This window comes from Terrapene carolina, unplaced genomic scaffold, assembly GCF_002925995.2.
Source record: "Terrapene carolina triunguis isolate 2854851 unplaced genomic scaffold, T_m_triunguis-2.0 Scaffold695, whole genome shotgun sequence".
Lineage (NCBI taxonomy): Eukaryota > Metazoa > Chordata > Testudines > Emydidae > Terrapene > Terrapene triunguis.
The window spans coordinates 1,449,116-1,476,312 of record NW_020665046.1 but is presented as its reverse complement, the minus strand read 5'-3'; the positions used below and the strand labels follow the sequence as shown (position 1 = coordinate 1,476,312).

Below are 27,197 nucleotides of genomic sequence, written 5' to 3'. Positions count from 1 at the left end.
CCAAAACAACCAAAAAGGTTCCTAATCGCATCTGTCTTAACTTTTCCAGTGCTACTTACATATCTGGGGTTCCAAATAAGGAGCTTCTAGGTATGATGCTGAAAATTTCCCATACCTGGCTTAAAGTTTACAGCTTGTTGCTGCCTTCACCTCTGTCCAGCCTGAGAGACAAAGAAAAAAAACCCCAAACCCAGCAGTTTTTCCAATTTGAAAGGGTACAGCCTCCCTGTTGGTTCCCTGGTCAGGTGCCAACTCAGGTTAAGGTTCTCTAAACCCTTCACAGTTAAGGCAATTAGGGTACAGCTACTAAGGAGGATTCTATAGCTACTGACTGGCTGGGTGTCCATAAAAGGGAGCTACCCCCCTCATTTATCACATACCCTCCAAATGAAATTGATTGGCTCTGGAAGTGTAGGCTCTGATTGAGGATGCTGCACATGGGAGGGTGCAGTAGAACTTCATACTCTGTCACACATTTGTTTAAATTCTGTTCTCCCCCTTGCCTGCCAGTTTAATAGCTGTGTTTCCCAGTTGTGCTGGTAACCATGACAGAGTCTCCCCTTTGGAAGCATCAGTTTACAACAGTGGTGCCCAAATGTTTTATGGCGCGCCCCTCTCCCTGTAATGGAACCTGTCTGCGCCCCATCCCCGCTGGGAGCCGCGGCCGGGAGCGGAGCAGTGGTTGGGGCCAAGAGCAGCACTTTATGCAAATAAAGTAGAAGTTGAAGAATTTCACTTATGTCCTATTTCACTTGACTTTTTCTAGGTTCATAAAATCATAACAGGGAGAGAAATTTACTAAATTCTCTGGTCTGATGTCTGTCCAGTTCCATACAGTATATTTTCTAGTATTTTGTTTAGACTTGATTTAAATGTCTCAAAGGACTGGTTATTTCCACCATGGATCTTTCCTTTCTGAGATAACAGGCACATAATTTGCTTCTTTCCTTTTCTCACTCTCACCCTTTTGCCTCAGAGCCTACTGGCCTCTAGGAATGATGTAATCAGGAAGGAGCTGCTTGGAAACTGCAGCTGCACTGTAGAACCGCAAGGTCAGTTACACAAAGTTGTTCCAAGGATTTCACTTCAGAATCTGCATCTTGCAATGACTCCTTGACAACTTTTCAGTTTGTCTATAAAATATCCTATTTCTGCTCAGCTTAGTCTGAGAAGAGAAGGAGGACACTGAACTTCTGTTCTCCCCACTTCGCTCTATAAACTAACGCAGGGAACTTGATTCTAGAATGTGGCCAAGCTGAGCCCAGAAGATTTTTTTTAGTGGAGAGATTTAAAATTGTTTGCAGTGTTGTTGTTGCTGTGCTTGTTCCCAGGATATGAGAGAGACAAGGTAGGTGAGGTAATATTTTTTTTTTTATTGGACCAACTTCTGTTGGTGGAAGTACAAGCTTTCAAACTACACAGAACTCTTCTTCAGGTTTAAAATTGGACTGTAGGCTAACCATATAATTTATAGACAAAATATACAGCAGTTAATCCAAAGAGCATGTGATTGGAACTGTAATCTATTCTGACAGGTTTTTTTCAAGAGATTTAAACTTTGATGATCAAGTAATATACATTCATCCCAGTTTAGCCTCTTCCAAAGCTTTTAATCATCTGGTTTAAGATCGCTGCTCTTCAGGAATGCAATTGTTATTGATAAATTTAGCTAAATAAGTCAATATTCTACTCCGCTTTGCTGGAGAATTAAATTCATTTAACATCAGGAAACTTTTATTATACATGATTAAGTAAATATGTGAAGAATGAGCAAAAATGCCTACGACCCAACTTTCCCCTCCTCTGCAGGAAATGGGCAAGAACTAGCATTCCTCTTCCACTCCAGCAGTCTCTGAAGCAGTCTCAGTACAAATCTCTATGGAGAGGATAAGGGGCATTTATTTTCCTTAGGCAAAACTGGCAACAACTTTGTTTTTCTGGAACCATTCCTGTATCACTGATCTTCCCAAAGGGGAGCAGTAACTATCATTGCAATGGAAGAAATCTGAACAATAATCATTTGCCTCCCTCTCATATTTGCAGTATGACTTTAACTTCACTCTTCTTCTGTTTGGCCTGAAGAGGGAAGTGCATTTTTTCCCTAGTTTTGACCTAATTAACTTAAAACTACAAAAACCATGCAGGCAGTGTAAAATTAGTCCAGTGATAGCACTGGATGCTGCCATATGGTGATCAGAGTTTGAGGTCCAGAGTTGGTATCCTGCTCCTTGGGTTAGCATGAACTGAGAGTGGCACAAGTTGATGCTCATATCAGGGTGAGATCTGAGGCCCAGAGGCCTCAAGTGTTTCTCTAGATCAGGGAGTGTCAAACTGTTATAGGCCTGTTAGGTTAGAGGATTGAGGATATTTTTATCGGCGTACCAATGCTGTGCTTTTTCAAGCATCATCCTGTCAAGCAGCAATGTTTGTTGTTAGGGTGATGGCTAGGGATATGGGTATGTAGAGAAAAATGTGGCCTCATAACCTTAACACACTGATCCCTCTAGCCAGGTTCTAGATTTGGCTTCTAATCAAGTCTAGCTAGCCTCCAAAGAGCTTGTATTGGGATCAAATTGCAAAGGAAGCTAAATGCTGGCTGTATGGTATTGGAGAGGACCCAATCTGAATCTCACAAACATGCGTTGTTGTGTCAAAACACAGAAAATGAGTATGTAAAGGTGTGATGAAGTGGAAATGTTCTTAGTGTTTTCTCTGACTACTGTGTGGGTGCCTCAGTTTCCCCTATGCATTTCTCAAGTGTCTAGGGGTGTGTAATTGTTGCAGAGCCCTAGGGGGCCAGTGTGATCCTGTCTGCACAGAGAATGGTGAATGCCCTGTCTTCTGGCAACTAATGGCCTGAGCCCCTTCCCTGCAAAGTTGCCAACTAAAGGTGTTGAAGAACAAAAAAATCAGGTAACCTCCTGGCCCGGGAAAGAGACAAAGGGAGAGGAGGGGCTGAAGAGTTAGGCCTCCCCCGGCCCCCCAAGATGGACCTGACTGAGGGGGTTCTAGTGGTTTGTACCTGCAAGACCCGTCCTGAACTGGGTTCCTGTCGTCTAAATAAACCTGTTTTACTGGCTGGCTGAGAGTCATGGTGAATCGCAGGAAGCCGGAGGTGCGGGGCCTTGTCTCGCCCAAACTCCATGACAAAAGGCAAAGCATATTGGGTAATATTTTCTCACTTTAAGGCCAGAAAGGACCAATATGATGATCTAGTCCAGTGGTTTTCAAACTGCAGAATGTAAGGCACTGGGTTGCGGCGGCTCTGGTCAGCACTGCTGACTGGGCTGTTAAAAGCCCTGTTGATGGTGCTGCCTGGCTATGGCAGGCTAGTCCCTACCTCTTCTGACACTGATGTGCCCCGGAAGCGGCCAGCAGCAGGTCCGGCTCCTAGGTGGGGGGGGCCACAGGGATCCGTGTGCTGCCCCTGCCCCGAGCACCGGCTCCACACTCCCATTGTTCCGGAGCCGGCCAATGGGAGCTGGGGCGGGGGGAGACGCGGTGGGGCGGTGCCTGCGGGTGAGAGCCGCGTGGAGCTGCTTTTGCACCTCAGTCTAGGAGACAGACCTGCTGCTGCCTGCTTCCAGGGCACAGCGCAGTCCGCAGTGCCAGAACAGGCAGGAAGCCTGCCTTAGCACCCCTGCTGCGCCGCTGACCAGGAGCCGCCTGAGGTAAGCCCGCGCCCCAACCTCGCGCCCCAATCCCCTGCCCCAGCCCTGAGCCACCCCCTCCTGCACCCCAAACCCTTCATCCCTGGCCCCACCCAAGAGCCTGCACCCTCAGCCCAGAACCCTGACCCCCTCCCGCACCCTGACACTCTGCCCCAGCCCTGAGCCCCTCCCAAACCCCTCATCCCCAGCTCCGTTGGGTCACGGGCATCAACAATTTTCTTCAACTGGGTTGCCAGAAAAAAAGTTTGAAAACCACTGATCTAATCTGACCAGTTCACACACTGCTAAAACCTAGGTGCTACTTTGGTTGTTTTTATTGTGTTCCCTAACTGTTCTAACTGGCAGTGCTGGATGTTTCCTATATTATTACTAATCTTGTAAATAAGCTAAAAAACAAACCTTCCAATGCCAGAGAGCTCTTTTTAGCTGCTTACTCAGGAGGATGACAATAGCACTTCTTTTCTTTTGTTCTCATCCTCCGTTTGGAGTTGCAGGAACTAACACAAGCTTTTTCGAACAGTTTGATATTGGTGCATAATTGAATAGATGGCATACTAAAAATAAAAGGCAGATGTTCTCCAACAGCCATCAGGGAACAGGCAAACCCGCTGAGTGACATTAAGCCAGAGAGTATCAATGATTAACATCCACTGGAGAACAGCATAGGCTGATTCTCAGGTGTGGCGAAGCTCTGCTTGATGTGGGACCCAAGGAGGGGAAAGGTGGCTTTATACCATTTTTGGGCCTCCTCTATTCTAAGACTGTCCACTTTCTCCATCTATGCATCTTATGTATGGGGGGATGGCTGAGAGAGGAAATGTCATAAAACTGTTACCTCAGTACTATGCCTTGCGGGGACTTTCCTTAAACTGGGCGGGGATGGATTCCCCATTGGCTGGATCTGTTGGTTTTACTGTCCCTTGTCATGAAGCGTCTGTATTGTGTCAATGAATTGGGCATTTTGAGACTAAGGGCAGGGTTGTTGCTTTTAGTACCCGCAGAGAAAACTGAGTGGTTATTAGCTGCCTTGTTTTTTTCTCAAAATAGCTGGCGAATGTTGGGGTGTCACTACTTTATGACTTTCATTTGTACTTCACCTTTCAGGCAGAAGGATCCCACAGTGCCTTTCCTGCATTATAGTTTGCATTGCTTCCACACACCACTGAAATGCAGCCAGCTCTAGAGAAAAAGGCAGCAGCTGGTTAACACTGCACCACAACACTACACAACAGTTTAGGACAGAAAGTGGAGCACATTGTATCTAGTTTAAACTCTAGGAGGGATTTTAAGACATAATTAGTAAAATTATAACTTGGCCAGGGTTAGCAACTTGACTTCTGCAAAAAGTGCATTAAGTGGTCAGGACCTCAGTTCTTTGTCTCTTCCAGAAAAGTTGCTGCTGATTTGATTCTTGTGGACATGGCCTCAAGGCTCCTGATGCAGAGATCAACTGTGGCTGAGTCTCCCTCACTGGTTTTCTTGACCCTTGGGAATATCTGTCAATATGATCAGGGCCGGCTCTGGCTTTTTTGCCGCCCCTGGGGCGGCAAAAAAGCCTCCGGCTGCCCCCCCCCCTGGGGGGGTGGCCGGAGCCCCGGGGGGAGGGCGGCAAGCCCCGGCGGGGGCTCCGCTCTCCCCCCGGCGGCCGGGGGGAGGGCGCCAGGGGGGAGGGCGGCCGGAGCCCCGGGGGGAGGGCAGCGAGCCCCGGCGGGGGCCCCGCTCTCCCCGGCGGCCGGAGCGCCGCCCCGCCCCGCCCCCCCCCAGGTGCCGCCCCAAGCACCAGCTTGGTTGCCTGGTGCCTGGAGCTGGCCCTGAATATGATGCAAGTTTGAGACTGGTACATTCTTTGGACAGAGTGGAATTTTAATGGCTTCAGGATGAGCAATGTTCCCTGAAGTGACTGAAATGCAGGAATTTTGCTCTGATAAAATGAAAACAGAATTGAGCCTAAATTTGTCTCCACTTGAGGTGTCTATACTTGGAGCATAGCAGGCAGATGTAGCTTATTCCAGATTCCAAAGCGAGATTTCAGACCTTTGGCTGAAACACATTCTCACTTGTTAGACCAGTCGTACTTAGGCAAGAACGATTCTTCTGGTTTGGCAGATTTCTGATTACTTACTTCCTGGTTATGCAGCGAGTGTGACAGATTCACCTATGCTGATGAGAAAGGTGAACACAGTCCCTCTTCGCGCCAGCAAGGGCAGTTTGGGGCTTTGTGTGGGGTTTCACTGCCAAGGAAGGCAGGCAGTATTTCCATTGCCTCCCTCTCCTTGGGCTTCTGCCAAGAGAAGACAACTTTCATCTTTACCAGCGCTCTGTCAGAGTCATAGGCTGAAGCAAGGTTGCATTGAATCAGTGTACCCCTGTGGCTTGGCCATACTTTCTTCTTAATCCAAATTACCCTCTTTTGGTGCTGCAGTGGCTGGTGCCGATGGAAGCTGAGCCTGTGCTTCTGATTGTACTAATTTCCTTTATTTAACTATTTAAGTATGAATAATAGTATTTACTGGAATGAATTGCAGTATTGCCAGCCTCAGTAGATCAAAAGTCATGTATCGGACCCACAAAAATAACAAGATTGGTCCCAAAAATCATGAATTACAAAAAAAACATAAAAATCATGCGGGGATGGGGGTTAGTCGGTCTATTGAATTTTTAACTTCTCTCTATCCTCAGCCAGTGTTTGGAGAATTTCAGATTCAAAAGTCAACTGTTAATGCCCACAAAAATGCATACCTCTCTCTAGTGGCTAAGATAGATCCCCTGCTCCTAATCCCCCCATCACTACACTGCTTCCCCCTGCTCTGGAACCCCTCATCACTTCCCTTCCCACCCCTGCACTGCCTCCCCATGTGCCAGACCCCGCCTCCTGCTCCCCCATTCTCCTGCAACCTCCAGTGCTCCCCCACTTTCCCCAGCCCCCTTTCACCATGTCTCTGCAGCTCCTCACAGTCCCTGTGCCATGCCTATTCCCCTGAACCATAGAGTCTTATCCATTTTGCCTATAGGCATGGCTTCAGTCTTATTGAAAATGGTGGTGGTCTCATGCAGACAAAATGTAGGGAAATGGCAGTATCTTTCTGGCTTCAGCCCCTTTTACAGTCGTAGGAGATGATGGCCATTTTGAATAAGGGAACATTCATGATGTGACGGGTTGTACCCCACTTTGGGGGTGTCACCTGATGTGCTGGGGTCTCACTGAGCCTGCCTGTTCCGCCTGCCTGTTCCACCAGCCTGGACTTCTTCACCCTGTCTTTGCTGTGCCAGGCCCTCAAGCCTTTTCTAGCGCGCGCGCACACACACACACACACGTACGTACGTACGTACGTAAGGCCACACCCAGCTGCAGAGACAGACTGAAGTCAGCTCTGTGTGAGAGGATTCAGCTTGGGGATTCACCCAGAACTCACGTACACACACCCTTTGGGGAGTAAACCCAAAATAATATTGTCTTGCGCTGTATAGAAAAGTCTGCGCAGCTCAAGCTCATAAAAAAATCACCCTCTCCCTCAATGTGGAGAGAGATATGCACAGCTTCTCCCCCCCCCCCCGATATGAATTGCACAAACTGGGTTATGTTATAAACAAGAAATAAGTTTAACAACTACAAAAGGTAAATTTTAAGTGATTATAAGGGATAGCAAACAGAACAAAGCAGATTACTGAGCAAATAAAACAAAACACACAAACTAAGCTTAATACACTAAAGAAACAGGTTACACATAGTAATTTCTCACCCTAAATGTTGTTTAAGCAGGTTGTAGAGTTTCTGCAGCTCAGAGTTCCAGTTATATCTCTTTACAGGCTAGACCCCTGTTCTCAGCCTGGACTCAGCCCTTCCCTTCCCCTAGCTTAGTTCCTTGGTTTCTTCAGGAGCATTCAGCAGTCTTCCTTCTCAGGTGGGGAGGCAAATGGAGAGCCCAGATTGCCTTGCTTCCCAGCCTTAAATAGAATTTACATAAGGTGGGAAGCCTTTGTTTCCAGTGGAAAAGTACCAACAGTGTCCAAGGTGGTATTTTGTACCAGGTGACAGTATCACATGACCTTGCAGTGTCAGGGCAACCATGAGACATGGTTTATTTGCAAGGTCCCCAGGAAGGAACTCCTGAGAAGGTGGGGGATCCACATCTTCGAAAACTCATTGTCTTTTCCTAATGGGCCATTAAGGCTGATTGCTTACTGTCTGGTTGGCGTTTCCCAAGCACATACCAACACAGTTGTAATTGTTACATAGACAATATTCCTAACTTTAGATACAGAAATTATACATGCATACAAATTGGATAAACACATTCAGTAAATCATAACCTTTCCAATGATACCTCACATGACCCATTTTGCTTAAAGCATATCTTAGTTATGCCATATTCATATCATAACAATATTTCTATGAAGAATATGAGGTGTAACATCACACTTGAGTTGGCGCCTTTCATCATGTTTCCATGGGATAGGTTAAAAACATCTCAAAATCGCTAGCGTCGCGACCAGATGGCGAGAGTTGGCGATCCTGGAGCTGCTAGTCTGTGCACCTTATCTGCTATGCTATTGTCTATTGGTAAAGTGCCCCTAGGGACTTTATCAGCAGTGTGTTTAGAGCACATACACAGTTGAGGCTAGGTGAGCTGTAATGCCTAAGCTTAACCAAGCTGAATCAAAAGGGCTTAAAGCATAGAGAGCCTCATTCTCAGTTCTGCTGTAGCCTTTTTACACCACCCTGGAAGATTGACAAGGTCTTAAAGTCAGCAGAAACAGTCTCCTGTGCAGGGGACCTCCCAGCCCTCCAGCTCAGAGGAATTCTCAGCCCAGCATAGAGCTAGTACAAGGGCTTTCCACTGGTCCTGCTTCTAATCTCTGGAGCGGGGTGAGTTGAGACTAGTGTGTCAGGGATCTGGCTAAAGTACACTGCACTACTGCTGTTTTCTGTGGAGCCATGGGAAGCAGAACATAAGATGAGCAGCCCTGAGGTTTCCCTAACTTATGTGTGAGGACCAGGCAGACCCTGTACAACCCCAGAATATGGGGAACCCAAAAGTGGCTTAGTCACCTCCCCTGTCCCCCCATGCCCATCCCAAGTATAGTAGTAGAATAATTAAGAATCTGCCCCATGGATTTTGAAATCTCTTCCAATACTTTTCACAAGTTACATCCAAAACTTTGAATTAAAATCTCTGCCTTCACCATATAGTTGCAAATGTGATTCAAAGCAAATAGGACTAAAATCACCTGCAAATGGAGTCTCTTGGGTTTTTGTAGCTTCTTTTTAATGATTGTCAACTTTAGTTAATCAAAATTAATTTTACTCTTGGCTTCCCTGATTTCCAGTTAGTATTTACTGAGCAGCACTACAGCCATTGAGCTTTTGGGCACTTGAACAGGAAGCAAGGGTAAGCTTTAAACAATCAATCTGCTCATGAATACCCCTCTGGTCCAGCATGTGTGTGTTTTCTTTTCATTAACAGTTATAATAATCAGATATATTTCTAAATTGTTCCCATTTCCCGCCTCCTCTCAGCTTAATAATTATTTCTATAACTCTCATCCCTGGTGAGAGCTTTTCTTTTAAGATTTAATTTAAAGGAAAACTCTTGTGTATTTTGAAGTATATACTGATCAGCACAACTAATTGCAAAGAGCAAATCACTTTAAAAGAAAATGTGCAAGGCCTAATTTTTAGCCTGGCCTACCTTTTTGGAAGGCACAGCTGATGTCATTGTGATGTCTGACTACCTGGTATGTACGCAGAATTGGGTAATGACATTAGTTGTGCCTGCAAATAATTAAAAGTGCAGTTATATGCATCTGCAAATTATGAGCACAAGAAGGGAGCCTGTGTTTTAAAAATCTGGCCCTAAATGTCATTAATACCAAGTAATAAAGAAACAGTTAACAATAAAAGAGGCAGATGCCATCATGATTTGGAGGAGGACTGAGAGAAAGTACAAGCTGTCTGTGTGCCTCGGAAAATAGGGGCTGTCAAAGGAGTTGTATTTACTTTAAAAGCTTTGTTTAATTTAATTATGGTTTAACAATGTTAAATTAACTTGTTTGGTTTTTTAAATAAAATTTACCTTACAACAGTTCAGGCAGTCCCAGACAAATCAGTGAAATCTGCTTTCCTTTCAGACCTAGTCTGCATCACCAAGTTAGAGCTTCCTCCTGAGAAATGTCAGTGAATTGGAGCTTCCTGTGCAAGACCATTCATAGCTCTAGTGAGCTAAATGGCGGGTATATGTGAAAATGGTTCTGAAAATCCATTTTTAAAAATACATCAATGGGTTTGTCATTTAGAAAATATAATTGCTGGACATTTCTGATAAGACTTCCCTCCCGCCCCCCCTCCCCCCCCCCCAATTCTTCAAGCATTTATGCACTTGCTTAACTTTACTACTGCGAGTAGTCCCAGTTGTAGACAATGGCACTAATTGTGGTAGTAAAATAAAGCATTTACACAAGTGTTTGCAGGATCAGGGTCTTAATTCCTTTTTTTCTCCGATAAAGAAGCTGTGAAAATCCACTTGAATTCTTAGGTCTTCTCTCCTTCCTCCCCTAAATGACTTTTTAAACAACTGAAATGATGCTCTTGTTTTCCAGTCCTGCAATCAGATCTGCAAATGCAGATCTCTGCATTTGTACAGATTCAATTTGGCATAGGAGTCTGTGCTAGTGGCTCTGATTTCAGGATTGAGCCTTACTGTAGAAATTGGCATGGATTTCTGCAGTGAAGGGATGAGTGAAACTTCATGCAGCTAAGGACAGTCAGGGAGGCAGGAGAGGAGAACACATTACGTTTTCATAGATTTTTGAAACCTGAATTGCTGAAGATCAACAGTTTTGTATGAACGTTACCAGTTAGTCCAAAGCTGATGTACATGTTCTGTGGGTGGCTCACTGGGTTACTAAAAGGAGACTGACATGGTAATTTTTTGTTCTTAAAAAATAAATTCCTTGCTGTTTCTAATATCCCCCTGGACAGTGGGAATGGAAGCCTGTTTCTTTTCTCCTGGTGAATGATAAACTGTTTTACTGTTTGAAGTAGACAAGGTGGTGAGTTAATGTCTTTTATTGGACCAACTTCTTGTGGTGGAAGAAACTTAGGCCTGGTCTACACTACAGAGTTAGGTTGATGTAAACCGTCTTGCATCAACCTAGTTGTGCATGTATCTACACTTTGTCTCTCACCAATGTAAGCGCTCCACTATGCTGACATAGTAATACCACCACCCTGAGCAGCGTTGAGCTATGATCGAGATACTGAGGTCTATGCAGTGCAAATGTACTCACTCTCTTACCTATGTCAACCCTAACTGTCCTCCAGCAAACATCCCACAATTCCTGACGCTGACCACCCTGGTCACAATTGTGAACTCTACTGCCCATTGGTCACTGAGACCAGAAGCGCACCCACCCTTAAAACCGTGCATGTATTTTTGAAATGCCTTTTCCTGATTGTCCATCTTGGCAAGCACACCTAGCTGCTCTCCGTTGTTGTGTGCAACTGCCCAGCTGACCATGCCAGCTACACATTCCAGATGTGCTCTGGCCTGGAGTAGACAGGAGATATTGGATCTCCTGGGCCTGTGGGTAGAAGAGGCTGTGCAAGCACAGCTACAGATCAGCTGTAGATATGTGGACATCTATGAACAGATTGCATGGGTGATGTAGGAGAAGAGGTACAACAGGAACCGGCAGCAGTGCTGCATGAAAGCAAAGGAACTGCTGCAGCCATATCAGAAGGCCATGGAGGTCAACAGTGGATCCAGTGCCAAGCTGCAAACCTGCCGCCTTTACACAGAGCTGCGTGTCATGCTTGGCGGAGACCCCACCACCATCCTGCACACCACTGTGGATATCTCCGAGGAGCCTGAATCACACACCCCTGGCATGACAGCGGGGTCGATGAGGAAGTGAGGGAGGATTGGGGACTTGCGACCAGGGCGGGAGGGGATTCAGCTATGCCAGGAGCCAGGATCTTTTTGAGGCTCCACCGCAGTCCAGTCAGTCCCAGCAGTCAAGCATGGGTGAGTCCATGATTTTTAGTGTGTAGCAAAGTTATGAATTTAAGCTCCCAGGCTTGTCTTTTGAAGGTGTTGTGCAGGTTTCCTTTGAGGATGACGACTGACAAATCAGATATGGAATGATTGCTTTGTGAAAAGTATTCGCCCAAGGGTGGAAGGGTGTTTTTGTCATGTATCATTTTTCTGTGTGAGTTCATTTGAGAGCATAGTGAATGGTTTCACCTACATAGCTGTCGTTGGGGCATTGGCATCCCCAGTATGCCATCCTTTTCATGGGCCGGCTCAAGGAAGAATTACTGGACAAATACACCACTGAACCAATGATATAGCTGAGATACAGTGGAACCCCGCTATAACGCTATCATTGGGGTCCAAAAAATTCAATCGCGGTAAATGCAGGGTCGCGTTATAGCGGGGTTCCACTGTACTTGTGTTCAGTTTGCAGCAGAGTGTGCGGCCTGGCTAGCAGGAGGGAGGGAGCAGGGGGAGAGAGAGAAGGGGGGGAGGCCAGCAGGGCCGGCTTCAGGCTGATTCGCCCCGGCGGCAGTCATCTTCGGGGGCCCCGCTCCCCTGGCCAAAGCGCCGGCCGGAGTGCAGCAGCCCCGCTCTACAGGCCGGACCGCCGCAGCCCTGTGACGGCAGCCGGACCGCTGGCCGGAGCGCAGCAGCCCCGCAGCCCCGTCTGGACCTCCGGCCGGAGCGCGGCAGCCGGAGTGCAGCAGCCCCGCACTCCCGGCTGGACCGCGCAGCCCCGCGACGCTGGCCGGACCACTGGCCGGAGCGCGGCAGCCCCGCAGCCCCAGCTGGATCTCCGGCCGGACCGTGGCAGCCCCGCTCCCCCGGCTGGACTGCCGCAGCCCCGCGACGCTGGCCGGACCGCTGGCTGGAGCGCGGCAGCCCCGCCCCGCTCTCCTGGACGGACCTCCGGACGGACCGCGGCAGCCCCGCTCTCCCAGCCGGACCACCCGCCGCAGCCGCCGAGGCGAGCTGGAGCCGGCCCTGCCGGGGACAGAGCTGAGAACTCCAGGGGCCCGCCGGGGCTACAGGGAGAGTCACTTCTCCTGCAGCCGCTGGGGCATGGATCCCAAATGCCCCGCGCCCGCTGCAGCTGCCGGGGCCAGACTCGCCCCGCGTTATAACCGAATTCACGGTATCACGGGGCGCATTATAGCGGGGTTCCCCTGTACATCGATATTTTCATCCTTTGGATAGATGACCTAAACTCCCTCAAATATTTCCATCATCCCTTCAACAACCACCACTCATCCATTGAACTCTGTTGGAATGCTTCCGGAGCAGCATCAATTTCCTGGGCACCATGATCAGCCTGAGCAATGGAACCCCACGGACAACTATATACAAGAAACCCTGGATCACCCCAGTTAGCTTCACAGATCCAGTAATCACTCCCAAACACACCAAGAAATCTGTTATCTACAGCCAGGTACTCGGATACCATAGTTCTGAGGAGAAAGTCTGGGATACACACCTTAACACACTTGAAACAGCCTTACTAAACAAGGACACACACCAGAGAAGTAGATCGCATCATGGAACGGGCCACCCAAATACCCAGAGAGAAGGGGGGAAAAGCACCTACCACCCCACACTCGAATGCATGCAAGGTATCATTAAACAGTTACAACCCCTGTTTGATGGGGAGTGCATCCTGAAAAAAATCTTTCCTCTCCTGTGGCATTCAGACAACTCCTCAGCCTCACCAAGCTCATCATCAGTAGCAAGCTCCCCACAGAACAGGACACACCAACTCAAAAAGGCAACAGACTCTGCCAGAACAACAGATGCAAAACCCGCAGACATCTCTCTACTACTATACTCAATACGCCCCACAACACATCTTTCATACTCCATGGATCCTACACATGCCTGGCGCAACATGTGGTACCACATCCTGGGCACTGAATGCCCCAATAACAACTATGTAGGTAAAATGAGACACTCAGTACACTGTGAGGGATCATAGGCCTTGAACCCCAGCTTGCAGGTCCCTGGCAGCTCACCTGACCCACTGGACAAGGGGACTAGTGAAGCTCTAGCTTGCAAAGGGCTCTGCCCACAAAGCTCCTGATTAGGAGAGACATACAGCCCCACTGGTTGGCTGGGACTCTCTACTTAAGAAAGAGGCAAAGGAACTTATCTGAGCAACTAGGTGAATTCCTTGCTGTTTGTTACTACAGACCCTGCCTACTTGCCTGACTCATGAGCCCTGCCTGTTTGATTTCTGTTCTCCTTATCCCAGACCACTGTCTACTTACAGTTCCTGCTTTCTTGCCTTGCTGCAGGTCTCTGCTCCTATGCCTTATTCCTGATGCTGACTCCGGATTTGACTCCTGGCTTGGCACCCAACTCTGACTCCAGCTTTGACCTTCAGCTTGGCACCTGACGCTGTCTCTGACTCTTGGCTTGACTCCTGAACCTGTTCCGCTCTGACCTTTGGGTTGGCATCAGATTCAGATCTTGGCTAACTCTAACCATTAGGCATGACGGCCTCCCTGCTTGCTTGGATCACTACTAAATTCTCCGAGTCGGCCCAGCTGAGGATGGACCCAGCAGAGTTCCCTGAAGGGGCATTGGCACTGCATGAGCAGGTGATCCGCCTCCAAGCAGACAGCTGAGCATTGCAGGCACAGAAAGCACAGCTGACCACTGAAAATCAGGTGTTTGTGGGAGCAAGTCCATCAACTCCATTTAGAGAACGCTGTGCTTCAGCCCTATCTGGCTGCACTGTCATCTGAGCTGGGACCTGCTATTCCTCTGCCCAATTGAAGTGTTCTCCTACTGGCTTTTGTATGTTACCATTCCTGATGTTTGATTTGTATCCATTTATTCTTTTACTTAAAAGAATTCAATAACAGATTTAAAAGTAGCCATCCTTCAACAACAACAAAAAAACCACTTCAAAAACAGACTTCAAAGAGAAACTGCAGAGCTACAATTCATTTGCAAATTTAACACCATTAATTTGGGCTTGAATAGGGACTGGGAGTGGCTGGCTCACTACAAAAGCAATTTTCCCTCTCTTGGTATTGAGACCTCCTCATCAATTATTGGGAGTGGACCACATCCACCGTGACTGAATTGGCCTTGTTAACACTGGTTCTCCACTTGTAAGGTAACTCCCTTCTCTTCATGTGTCAGTATATTTATGCCTGCATCTGTAATTTTCACTCTATGAATCTGAAGAAGTGGGGGTTTTTACCCATGAAAGCTTGTGCCCAAATAAATCTGTTAGTCTTTAAGGTGCCACCGGACTCCTCATAGTTCTTGGAGCGGATAGCCCCTCTCACTGCCTCACTCTGCAAAAACAACAGATTCCTCTGGTCTCCCGAGTCCCAACAGGCTGAGCAAATAAAACTTGTATTTACCACTGCTCCCATATTGGTCAACCCCGACACCCCAGAAGCCTTCATCATCAAAGCGGATGCTTCCAGCTTGGCAGTCGGAGCAGTGCTATCCCAAAGGCACAGTCCTCAACAATTGCGACACGTGCACCTTTTATTCGAGGAAAGTGGGAGAGATGTCCAGCCCCACTGATTGGCTGGGATGCTCTACTTAAACCAAAAAACGGCATAGGAAATTGTTTGAGCAATTAGGTGAATCCCTGAGTAGCTGTTACTATGGACCCTGCCTACTTGTCTGACTCCTGAACTCCACCTTCCTGCCTGTCCCTCTCCAGGTCTCCCCACTCCTATGCCTTACCCCTGACTCTGGCTTGGCACCTGAGTCTCTCTGCTGCTCTGACCTTTGATTCAGGACCTGTCTCTGACCCTGGCTCTGATTCCAGACTCTTACCATTAGACATGACAGCCCACAACCTGGTCCCTATGTGTGCTCCCATGAATGAACTCACAGAAAAATGATAAAAGACACAAACACCATATTACCTATGGGCGAACACTTTTCACAAAGCAGTCATTCCATATCTGACCTGTCAGTCCTCATCCTCAAAAGAAACCTGCATGACACCTTCAAAAGATGAGCCTAGGAGCTTAAATTTATAACTTTGCTAGACACTATAAATCCTTGACTCAAGTAAAGACACTGGATTTATGACTCATTACAATAGTATGTTACCCACTAACTATGACCGCAGAGATGTTAACTGCACATGTAACCTTGAATGGTCTCTTTCAACTCCTGAGGCTTAATAATTTGTTCCACCTTGTATTAAGCTGTGATGATCAGATTACCTTTTCCAGATCTGAAGAAGAGCTTCCTGAAGCTTGAAAACTTGTGTGTTTCACCAACAGAAATGGATCCAATAAAAGATAATACCTCACCCATCTTGTCTCTCAAATATCCTGGGACCAACATGGCTGCAACTACATTTGCCTGTACGGATGAGTGCCAAATCCTCTTCCACCCACAAACTGACCAGGCTCATGAGGCTTTCAGCAACCTCTGCTGCCCACCTAAGAGCACCATTCTTGGTGAGAGAAGTTGAATCCAAGTCAGTCAGCACCTCCTCCTCCTCTGCCATGAGAGTTAGTTGAATTGGGAAGGGGGAACTGGACAGGACATGACATCACTGATTGCTCCTGCTAGCTAGGTTAGTGGTAGGGGTTCTGATCACTCCTTAGGCCTGGTCTATGCTTAAAACTTAGATGTAGACACAGCTACGTCAACAGAAGAATCCTTCCATCAATCTAGCCACTGTCGCTCGGGAAGGCGGAGTTCCTGCAGCAGTGGAAACCCCCTTCTGTCACTGTAATCTGCGTCTACACTATGGAGTTATTGGTGTCACAGCTCCAGCACTCTAACTATGCGGCTCTAGCCCCTATATCATAGACAAGCCCTTAGTCTGGTTAGCTGAGGCATTTGGCTCATAGGGCTGAAGTAGATCAGATGTATGTTCATCATTTGTAGCCTTTTTAATATCTTTATTGAAGATAATAAAATTAACCTTCTGGGGTACATTTGGAGCAAGGTGTGTGGGGTAACCCATGTAATTTCCTTTAATATTAATGACAAGTAAGTGGCTGAAACTGTGCTCTTAAAGGTGTTCCCAGCTCAGAGCAATAAGTCTCATCTCACTTTGAAATGATGTCTGCATTGCTAATTCTTAACACTGGCCTCCATTAACTCTGACCTTTTTCATAGCCTCCCGTTCTGTGATGCTCTCTGAGCAATGAGTCATAAATATTAAATTCCACTCCATTTATTATGCATACGCCTTTGTCGGAGTTGCTCGACCACCCTCAGTTCTGTGACTATTAATTCCTTTGCGTGATGCTTGAGTACATTGGTGTGTTTTTATTTCATAGGAATTGAGAACGGAATCCATTGCGAGACCTCTGGAGATAAATGAGACTGAAAAGGTGATGAAAATTGCCATCAAAGATGTTCTGGTAAGCAGAAGCATCTGGTAAGCATGAGCATTGGCAAACACATTCAAGATAGTTTGAAGATCTCTCTCAGAGTGGGCAAAGATTGCATTATCATCAGCATATTCAAGTTCCACAATAGATGTTGTGGAAATCTTACTCTTGGCTTTCAGCCTGCTATGCCTGAACAACTTCCCATCCATTCTGTAAGTGATTTCAATGCCAGCTGTAAACTTCCCAGCAATTAGGTAAAGCGTGACGGCAATAAAAACCGCAAACATGGTTGGAGTTCCTAGAGCTAGAATGGTGCTGGGCTCTCTGGGATATGGTTACTTTGACTCAAGTCTGCGCACTGCAGTGTGGATGCCAGAGCCCTTGGTTCGAGTACTGATCAGAATATTCTTAACGTAGGGTTAAAATACGGTGTAGATGCTCAGGCCCAGGGTTCCCTAACACGGGTGAGCTGACTCAAGTCCCACTACCCCGGCACTTACATTGCAGTGTAGACATACCCTTATTTTAAATTCTCCCACACTAGTCCACTTCAAAGAGAAGCATTCCGCACAAAGATCTGTTTCCAAACTGGAGGTGGTGCTGAGCCTGCATTTTAACTGGGGGAACATTTATCTTTAGATAGGTAGAATTTCAAAACGAACCTGAAGATTTTAACAAGATTGTTTTTAAATGGCCCCATCCTGTGATCCTGAATGGCAAGTGTCAGCTCTGAATGTTAATTGCTGCGGACAAGCTAATATCTGTTGGGGTCTATTAATTGGCCAACAAAACAAGGTGCTACACTCAACTCAGTGGCATTTCTCTGTTTGACTGTAACACGATCAGTGGCAAAAGAGTTGGTACTGGTGTGGTCAGAACACCTAGGAACGTGCTGAGTCAGGGCAATCTATCAAGTAGTCTCCACCAGTGGGGTTCCATGAAGCCCTGGCCATGCTAAAGTGGTCATCTAGTAGGCAGACCCCTAAAAAATGGGTGTCAGTGCAAACACTGCCCATCCTGCTCTAGGGCTGAAAACATCCCAGAAGCATAGCTGCCCCTGCCAGCTGGGGTGTGGGGGAATCAAGCCCAAACAAATTAAATTATTGAATAGCCAACTGTATCCAACACACACATATATATAATTAGAGGAAGCAGAGCTTCAGGTTTAAATAGCCATGCCAAATCAATAGATACACTAGGTGATCTCTCCATCTGCTTTTTCTGCTGTTCACAGTCTATATGCATCCTGAACGTTGTTAATATGTATTGATATCCTAGGCCGTAGCTCCAATAAGCCAGTCTCAGCATATTAGAGTGGATAATTTCATGGGAAATATCAATAACTCAAACCTACCTCAGCTGGTTAGTTCCAGACCAATTAATGAAATGATCTACTCTAGCTGAACAGCAAATAACCTTCACTGCTGGAATTTCAACAAACGCATAGCTCTTTCTTAATTAAACAACTTTCTAAACGATCAAAGTTTCAAAAGTGCAAATGCTTTGAACATACCCAGCACATTTTAACATGCATGAAGGGTTTTTTTTCCTTTCTCGTCCTGATTGCAGTAGAGTACGTAGCACTATTCTGATTGCAATTTATTTTTGAAAAGATGGCCATGGCAGGGCTAAGAAAAAACAGAGATTAAGACCGATTAGGTTCTTTTAAAATGTGATATTTGTCAGGAAGTAGTACTAGTCCTGGAGACCTTAGCAGGGCTGCTATTGGGCTTATAACAAAGAACTCTGTTGCTGCAAGAGGAACCCCAGGAGGCAATCTGTTTAAGGGAGACCAACTGTTCCCTGAGCTCTAAGGAGCACAGAGACAACACCCCTCACCGCACCCCTCCGTGGGATGCAGCTTCCCCACCCTCACTCCAGCTGGCTCTGTTGACCATTGGGTATGTTGGGGGGTGGGGAGACAGAGCCATCACTATACCTTCTGTCCACCTCTCCCCACCTTCTTTCAGGCATCACATGCCCCTAGAGGAGCCATGGCTGCATTACCCTAAATGCATTCCTTTTTCATAAGAATATAAGAACAGCCAGACTAGGTCAGACCAAAGGTCCATCTAGCCCAGTATTGTCTTCCAACAGTGGCCAATGCCATGTGCTTCAGAGGGAATGAACAGAACAGGTAATCATCAAGTGATCCATCCCCTGTTGCCCATTCCCAGCTTCTGGCAAACAGAGCCTAGAGACAAGATCCCTGCCCATCCTGGCTAATAGCCATTGATGGACCTATCATCCATGAATTTATCTAGTTCCCATGTATGGGCCATGCAAGGGAGAAAAGACTGTCTACTTCCTCCCACCCACCTCATGCACACACAGCCAGGAAGAATCTGCATGCTTGGTAGTGTTTACAGGATCAGCCCTCTAATTTTTATGCCACAATATACTTCGTATGAGCATTGTCAGCCTTGGAAAACTGTTATGAAAATGTGCCTGGCTAGGCACCAAATATACTGATGCCTTTGCCAGAATGATGATAATGGTGATAATGAAAAAACTATTTTTCTCGCCTGCCAAGAAATAGATTACTCTTCTTGGGCAAATGGGCATATAGAATTTTGCAAGTCTACCTAAACTGGCTGAATTGTAGTTGCTTTGGGAAACATATCTTTGAAATTCCTCATTTTGAATTGTTGAAAATCTCAGCCATAGTGCTGCATCTGAGTAGAATTCTCCATTGAATTTCCTTTTTATTTAACTAAAGGCAAACAGAAATGGAAAGGTACTTGGATTGCATCTTCAAATAATTGCTTCTTTGAATGCATAATCACTGCAATAAACACAGCCTTACTGGTAGACTATATTGCAATTACAACAGCACCAGGCTCAGTTTAAACCTACTGTGTATTTGAATGCAGATTCACTTTGGTTCGGGAAGAATGAACCTGAAAAAGGCTCAGTGGATACTGTATATAGGAACTTCTCCCAGTGGGTGGTAAACTAAGTCCTTGAATTTATTGGAACCAGCTGAGTGACCCTGGTTTGGCACAGGCAAACCTAATAATGGTTTGCAGTTACAGTTGTAACAGTGCCTTGAGTCCAGAGGGTTCCTAAAGTCTTTATAGTCATTGCATCTAAAAATCACTTTACTCACCACTAAAATGCAGGCCACTCTGGAGTGGGATATGACAGCTGTTCAAAATTGCAATATCGATATTGCAATTTTGAACAGCTGTCATATCCCACTCCAGAGTGGCCTGCATTTTAGTGGTGAGTAAAGTGATTTTTAGATGCAATGACTATAAAGACTTTAGGAACCCTCTGGACTCAAGGCACTGTCATATCTTGAGTCATATCTTGCTCTGACTCAGGACAAGAACTGAAGAATACACTATCCAGTTGAAACTGCAGAATGCATGCACAGAGGCCATATTTGGTCCCAAAACAATGGCGTTGGTTTACTTTCATGCAGTGTCAGTGCTCAGCAGTGCAGAATAATACTGTGTAATCCATATCTAATCCCAGGATCAGAAAGAGGAAAAGGAAAAGCCATCTGTTATGAGAGAACAGGATTTTCTCTGTAGAGTCCACAATAAATACGTTTGATTTGTAAACCAAATAATGACCCTTCTAATGCTGTCAGTGAGACCCATGATGTATGAGAAGCTAAATGATGATTGTAATAAGAGTGTGACACACAAGAGCGCTGGTGGAAGACTGATCTTTGCCTGAGCCTGGGTGCATAACATGGCTCATTGTTACAAAATTCTGTGATGACACAAGGCGCAAGATAATGCAGAATCAGGCCCGGAGTCTGAAAGATGATTGGAATTACACTTCTGCAGGCCATGACTCAGCCACTCATTCTCTCTTTCAGGAACAAGTCCAGAAGACTAAGGACATGTTGAATAACGTGGCCTCGGATGAAGCCAACTTGGAAGCCAAGATTGAAAAGAGAAAACTGGAACTGGAAAGAAACCAGAAGCGACTACAGACCCTACAGAGTGTCCGGTAAAGACCATGTACCTTTTATCCACTGCAGAATTAGTATAAATGGTGGTGAAGTGTATTCTTAACGCCCACTGTAGTGAAGATTGACTAGTCTGTAAAGAGTCCAAGAAATATGATGGCCTCTGAGGAGTGCCCTAAATGTGGTGATTTGCCAATGCAAAAATGATTTTCCAATCATCCGGTTTTGAAATTGACTAACATTTTGCTACTGTCAAGATGGCCAAAATGTTACTTTATTTTTAAATTGTCACTTGAACTTTTCAAAATGATCAGACTTTAAAAAGTAATTAAATCCAGATGGTATCTCTGGGTCCAGATGCTCCTAGGAGAAAAAATGGTGAAACATGCTGCTTGATTTCTAAGATGTTCCTAACTTTTCCAGCCACTGGTAGGTAGTAGATGAAGAAACAGGTCATGAAGTATCCTTGGACGTGGAAGGGTCATCTAGAGAGCATCCTGGACTGCCATGCAATCAAGGCACACACAGTCAGGCCTTAGATTTGGTTTCTAGCTTCAGTCATATTGGGATCTTGTATTGAGTATGAGCAATTGCTTCATCTGTGATCTAACTAATGAGAGAAAATAAGGAAATCGAGGGGATGGAAGTGCCTGCGTTATGCTTGTGTGTAAATGCTGTCAGGGTTCCCTCCCCTCTGAACTCTAGGGCACAGATGTGGGGACCCACATGAAAGACCCCCTAAGCTTATTTCTACCAGCTTAGGTTAAAAACTTCCCCAAGGCACAAATTCTTCCTTGTCCTTGGACGGTATGCTGCCACCACCAAGTGAGTTAGACAAAGATTCAGGAAAAGGACCACTTGGAGTTCCTGTTTCCCCAAAATATCCCCCCAAGCCCCTTTAACCCCTTTCCTAGGGAGGCTGGAGAATAATATACCAACCAAATAGGTAAATAAGATAAGCACAGACTAGACCCTTGGGTTTTTAGGACACTAAAAACCAACCAGGTTCTTAAAAACAGAACTTTATTATAAATAAAAAAGTAAAAGAAGCACCTCTGTAAAAGCAGGATGAAAGATAATTTTACAGGGTATTAAGAGTTAAAACCTCTAGGCAAAACTTAAAGTTACAAAAAACAGGAATAAACCTTCCTCTTAGCATAGGGAAAATTCAAAAGCTAAAACAAAAGAGAGCCTAACGCATTTCCTTGCTATTGCTTACAATTTGTAATCTTAGGGTATGTCTACACTACGGGATTAATCCGAATTTATATAATTCGAATTTTGGAAACAGATTGTATAAAGTTGAATGTATGCGGCCACACTAAGCACATTAATTCGGCGGTGTGCGTCCATGTACCGGGACTAGCGTCGATTTCCGGAACGTTGCACTGTGGGTAGCTATCCCTTAGCTATCCCATAGTTCCCGCAGTCTCCTCCGCCCATTGGAATTCTGGGTTGAGATCCCAATGCCTGCTGGGGCCAAAAACATTGTCGCGGGTGGTTCTGGGTCCATCCTCCCCCCTCTCCAGGGAAGCAACGGCAGACAACCGTTTTGCGCCTTTTTCCTGGGTGAACAGTGCAGATGCCATACCACAGCAAGCATGGAGCCCGCTCAGCTCAAGACAGCAGTCATGAACATTGTAAACACCTCGCGCATTATCGTGCAGTTTATGCTGAACCAGAACCTGCAAAACCAGGCGGCGAGGAGTAGGCTACGGCACCGCGGCGGCAAGAGTGATGAGGACATGGACATGGAATTCTATCAAACTGTGGGCCCCGGCGCTTTGGAGATCATGCTGTTAATGGGACAGGTTATAGCCGTGGAATGCCGATTCTGGGCCCGGGAAACAAGCACAGACTGGTGGGACCGCATCGTGTTGCAGGTGTGGGATGATTCCCAGTGGCTACGAAACTTTCGCATGCGTAAGAGCACTTTCATGGAACTTTGTGACTTGCTTTCCCCTGCCCTGAAGCGCCAGAATACCAAGATGAGAACAGCCCTCACAGTTGAGAAGCGAGTGGCGATAGCCCTGTGGAAGCTTGCAACGCCAGACAGCTACCGGTCAGTCGGGAATCAATTTGGAGTGGGCAAATCTACTGTGGGGGCTGCTGTGATGCAAGTAGCCAAAGCAATCACTGAGCTGCTGCTACGAAAGGTAGTGACTCTGGGAAATGTGCAGGTCATAGTGGATGGCTTTGCTGCAATGGGATTCCCTAACTGTGGTGGGGCGATAGATGGAACCCATATCCCTATCTTGGCACCGGAGCACCAGGGTACCCAGTTCATAAACCGCAAGGGGTACTTTTCAATGCTGCTGCAAGCACTTGTGGATCACAAGGGATGTTTCACTAACATCAACGTGGGCTGGCCGGGAAGGGTTCATGACGCTCGCGTCTTCAGGAACACTAATCTGTTTAAATGGCTGCAGCAAGGGACTTACTTCCCGGACCAGAAAATAACCGTTGGGGATGTTGAAATGCCTATAGTTATCCTTGGGGACCCAGCCTACCCCTTAATGCCATGGCTCATGAAGCCATACACAAGCAGCCTGGACAGGAGTCAGGAGCGCTGCGCATCAGAGAAGCTTTGAAAACCAGTTTCATGACTGGCCAGGCTACGGTGTGAAAGTTCTGTTTGTTGAAAACCCGCCCCCTTGATTGACTCATTCCCTGTAAGCAAACCACCCTCCCCCCTTAAATCACAGCTTGCTTTTAAAGGAAATAAAGTCACTATCGTTTAAAAATCATGTATTCTTTATTAATTGATTATAAACATAGGGAGAGAACCGACAAGGTAACCTGGGTGAAGTTTGGGAGGAGGATAGGAGAGAAGTAAAAGGCCACTGAAAAAATTCAATATAATGACAGCCTGTTGGTTGGGCTGTCCACTGGGGTGGAGTGGGAGGGTGCATGGAGCCTCCCCCCCCCGCGTTCTTACAAGTCTGGGTGAGGAGGATATGGAACATGGTGAGGGGGGAGGGAGGTTATACAGAGGCTGCAGCGGCAGTCTGTTATCCTGCTGCCGTTCCTGAAGCTCCACCAGACGCTGGAGCATGTCCGTTCGATCACGCAGCAGCCCCAGCATTGCAGCCTGCCACCTCTCATCTCGAGCGTCCCTCATGACCTCACGTTCACTGGCATCTTTCCTGTATTTAGATACCGTGTCCTTCCACTCATTCAAATGAGCTCTTTCGTTGTGGGTGCATTCCATTATTTCCGAGAACATCTCGTCTCGCGTCCTCTTTCTCCGCCGCCTTATCTGAGATAGCCTTCGGGACGGAGGAGGGAGGCTTGAAAAATTTGCAGCTGCTGGAGGGAGGGTTGAAAAAAAGGAGAGAAGTTTTTTAAATGATACATTTTACAGAACAATGCTTATACTCTTTCATGGTGAACAGCACTATTCACATTACATAGCACATGTGATTTCGGTACAAGGTCGCATTTTCCATCTTAATATTGAGTGCCTGTGGCTTTGGTGTTAGAGATCACAGACGGGCAACAGAATTCAGGTTGCATGCGGCCATGGTAAGCCATTGTCTTTCGGCTTCTGCGCCCTCCTTTCACACATACCAAGCAAAGCCCGTTGACCTTCAACAGCAGAAAACAAACTAAACCCCCCTCCCCCATCCAATTCTCTGGGATGATCGCTTTATCCCTCCCCCCACCGCGTGGCTGGTATCAAGGAAGATCCCTGCTAGCCAAACGCGAAAAGCTCAGGGCCAATTTCCCCCCCCACACACCCTGCACTTGGCTAACTGCAGGGAAGGATTTCTTTTCAGCCACAGGCAAACAGCCCAGTAGGAATGGCCACCTCTGTCCCCTTAATGAAATTCCCGTATTTCAACCAGGTTACCATGAGCGATATCACTCTCCTGAGGATTACACAGCGAGATAAAGAACGGATGTTGCTTGAATGCCAGCAAACACCGGGACCATACGCTGCCAGGCTTTGTCATGCAATGATACCAGATTACTTGCTACTAGCATGGCGTGGTCAAGTGTCCTACCATGGAGGACGGAATAAGGCTGCACTGCCCAGAAACCTTGTGGCAAGGCTTTTGGAGTACCTCCAGGAGAGCTTCATGGAGATGTCCCTGGAGGATTTCCGCTCCATCCCCAAACACGTTAACAGATTTTTCCAGTAGCTGTACTGGCCGCGAATGCATCCCAAGTTCTCAGGGCAAAGTAATCATTAAAAAACGCTTGCTTTTAAAACAAGTTTTATATTTTAAAAGGTAAACTCACCTGAGGTCCCTTCCATGGGGTCATGGTCTTGGATACTGGCTTGGGAGGGTACTTCAGTCAGGCTGAGAAAAAGATCCTGGCTGTTGGGGAGAACGGAGTGCTGTGTGCTCTCCGCAAGCTCAGGTGTAGCTGATGAGATTACCCCCGCCTCGGAATCCACGGTCAGAGGTGAGGTAGTGGTGGCGGCCCCCCCTAGAACTGCATGCAGCTTGGTGTAGAAGCGGCATGTCCACGGCTCTGACCCGGAGCGACCATTTGCCTCCTTTGTTTTTTGATAGGCTTGTCTGAGCTCCTTGACTTTCACGCGGCACTGATCTGAGTCCCTATTGTGGCCTCTCTCCATCATGCCCTTGGAGATTTTTTCAAAAGTTTTGGCATTTCGTCTTTTCGAACGAAGTTCTGCTAGCACTGAATCCTCTCCCCATATAGCGATCAGATCCAGTACCTCCCGTACGGTTCATGCTGGTGCTCTTTTTCGATTATCGGCCTGCATGGTTACCTGTGCTGATGAGCTATCTGTGGTCACCTGTGCTCTCCACGCTGGGCAAACAGGAAATAAAATTCAAATGTTCGCGGGGCTTTTCCTGTCTACCTGGCCAGTACATCCGAGTTCAGATTGCTGTCCAGAGCGGTCACAATGGTGCACTGTGGGATGGCTCCCGGAGGCCAATACCATCGAATAGCGGCCACAGTAATTCGAATGACAATATCGATTTTGGCGCTACTCCGCTCGTCGGGGTGGAGTACAGAAATCGATTTTAAGAGCTCTTTATTTCGAAATAAATGGCTTCGTTGTGTGGACGGGTGCAGGGTTAATTCGATTTAATGCTGCTAAATCCAAATTAAAGTCATAGTGTAGACCAGGCCTTTGATGCTTATTTCAGATATTGCTTTAGGAGATGATCCCTCTCTGTTCTGGAGAGAACAACAAAGAGAGCACAAAACAAAAACCTTCCCCCACAGATTTGAAAGTATCTTCTCCCCTTATTGGTCCTTTTGGTCAGGTGCCAACCAGGTTATTTGAGCTTCTTAACCCTTTACAGGTAAAGGAGGGATTTTATGCTACCCTTAGCTGTATGTTCATGACAAATGCCATGATAAAAATCATGTCTTTACCAGATGGAGGCACATGGGGTGGGCGTGGGGAGCAGAGCAGAACTGTTCTGTGTGCTACAAGAGTCACAGGGTGGCATGATGGTTCATTGCTGGTGGGTGATGGGCACACAGCCAGACACATTATTAGGACATTTCTGTTGCAGAGAAATAACATATCCTGGCAAGCACAGATAGCAAGTAGAAGAACATGTGCTAGCCTGCTGTGGGGCTGGACCATGCCCACTTTGAGACATGGAGCACTGATCAGCAAGAAAACTAATCTCTTGCTAGTGTTGCCCTTATTGCTAGGGGGAAATTCCGCCTTTCTGCTTACATGGGCAGGTGTGGTGAAAGGCTGCCTACAATTCTCCTTTGCCACAGCACACCTGTGCAATAGAGGGTAGGATTTTGCCCAGTGATTCTAGTATCTTTAAAATAATGTGGAGCATTTAGAGTGAAGAGAGATGCTTTTTGGATAAGGCTAATAGTGTAGGAATACAGAGGGAACTGAGAAAACGAAAGTGCATGTTGCAGTGTTCTGCAGCTTCAAATCACTGCTCTACAGCCAAAATGCTTCTGAAATAAATGTAGTCAAACTTTACTAATTCTGGGTCATTGAGAACAAAAATGATGCTTAAAATTGTTGATTGGCTCTAGTTTTCAAGATATGCTATTGGGTCAGTATATACGACCCTTGACTTGGGAATGGCGGAGGCAGGGCCGGCACCAGGCACCCAAGCTGGTGCTTGGGGCGGCACCTGGAGGGGGGCGGCGGCGCAGCGCTCCGGCCCCCGGGGAGAGCGGGGCCACAGCAGGGCTCGCCGCCCTCCCCCCAGCGCTCTGGCCGCCCTCCCCCCGGCTCTGGCCGCCGGGGGGGAGAGCCGAGCCCCAGCCGGGGCTC

At 46.8% G+C, this 27,197-nt stretch overlaps 1 protein-coding gene across 3 annotated transcripts in view; it reads left to right on the top strand.

Annotated features, from left to right (window-relative positions):
• CLUAP1 (clusterin associated protein 1) overlaps positions 1–27,197 on the top strand; it is a 187,208-nt gene that overhangs the window by 41,018 nt on the left and 118,993 nt on the right. For 2 of the 3 annotated variants that reach the window (XM_026659814.2, XM_026659813.2), the window contains exons 6-7: positions 16,978–17,061; positions 20,864–20,997. In XM_026659814.2, coding sequence (XP_026515599.1) covers positions 16,978–17,061; positions 20,864–20,997 — 218 coding nt within the window. Of the gene's footprint in view, positions 1–16,064; positions 16,144–16,977; positions 17,062–20,863; positions 20,998–27,197 lie in introns of those variants that run through there. The other variant, XM_029913502.1, reaches the window with a different exon arrangement.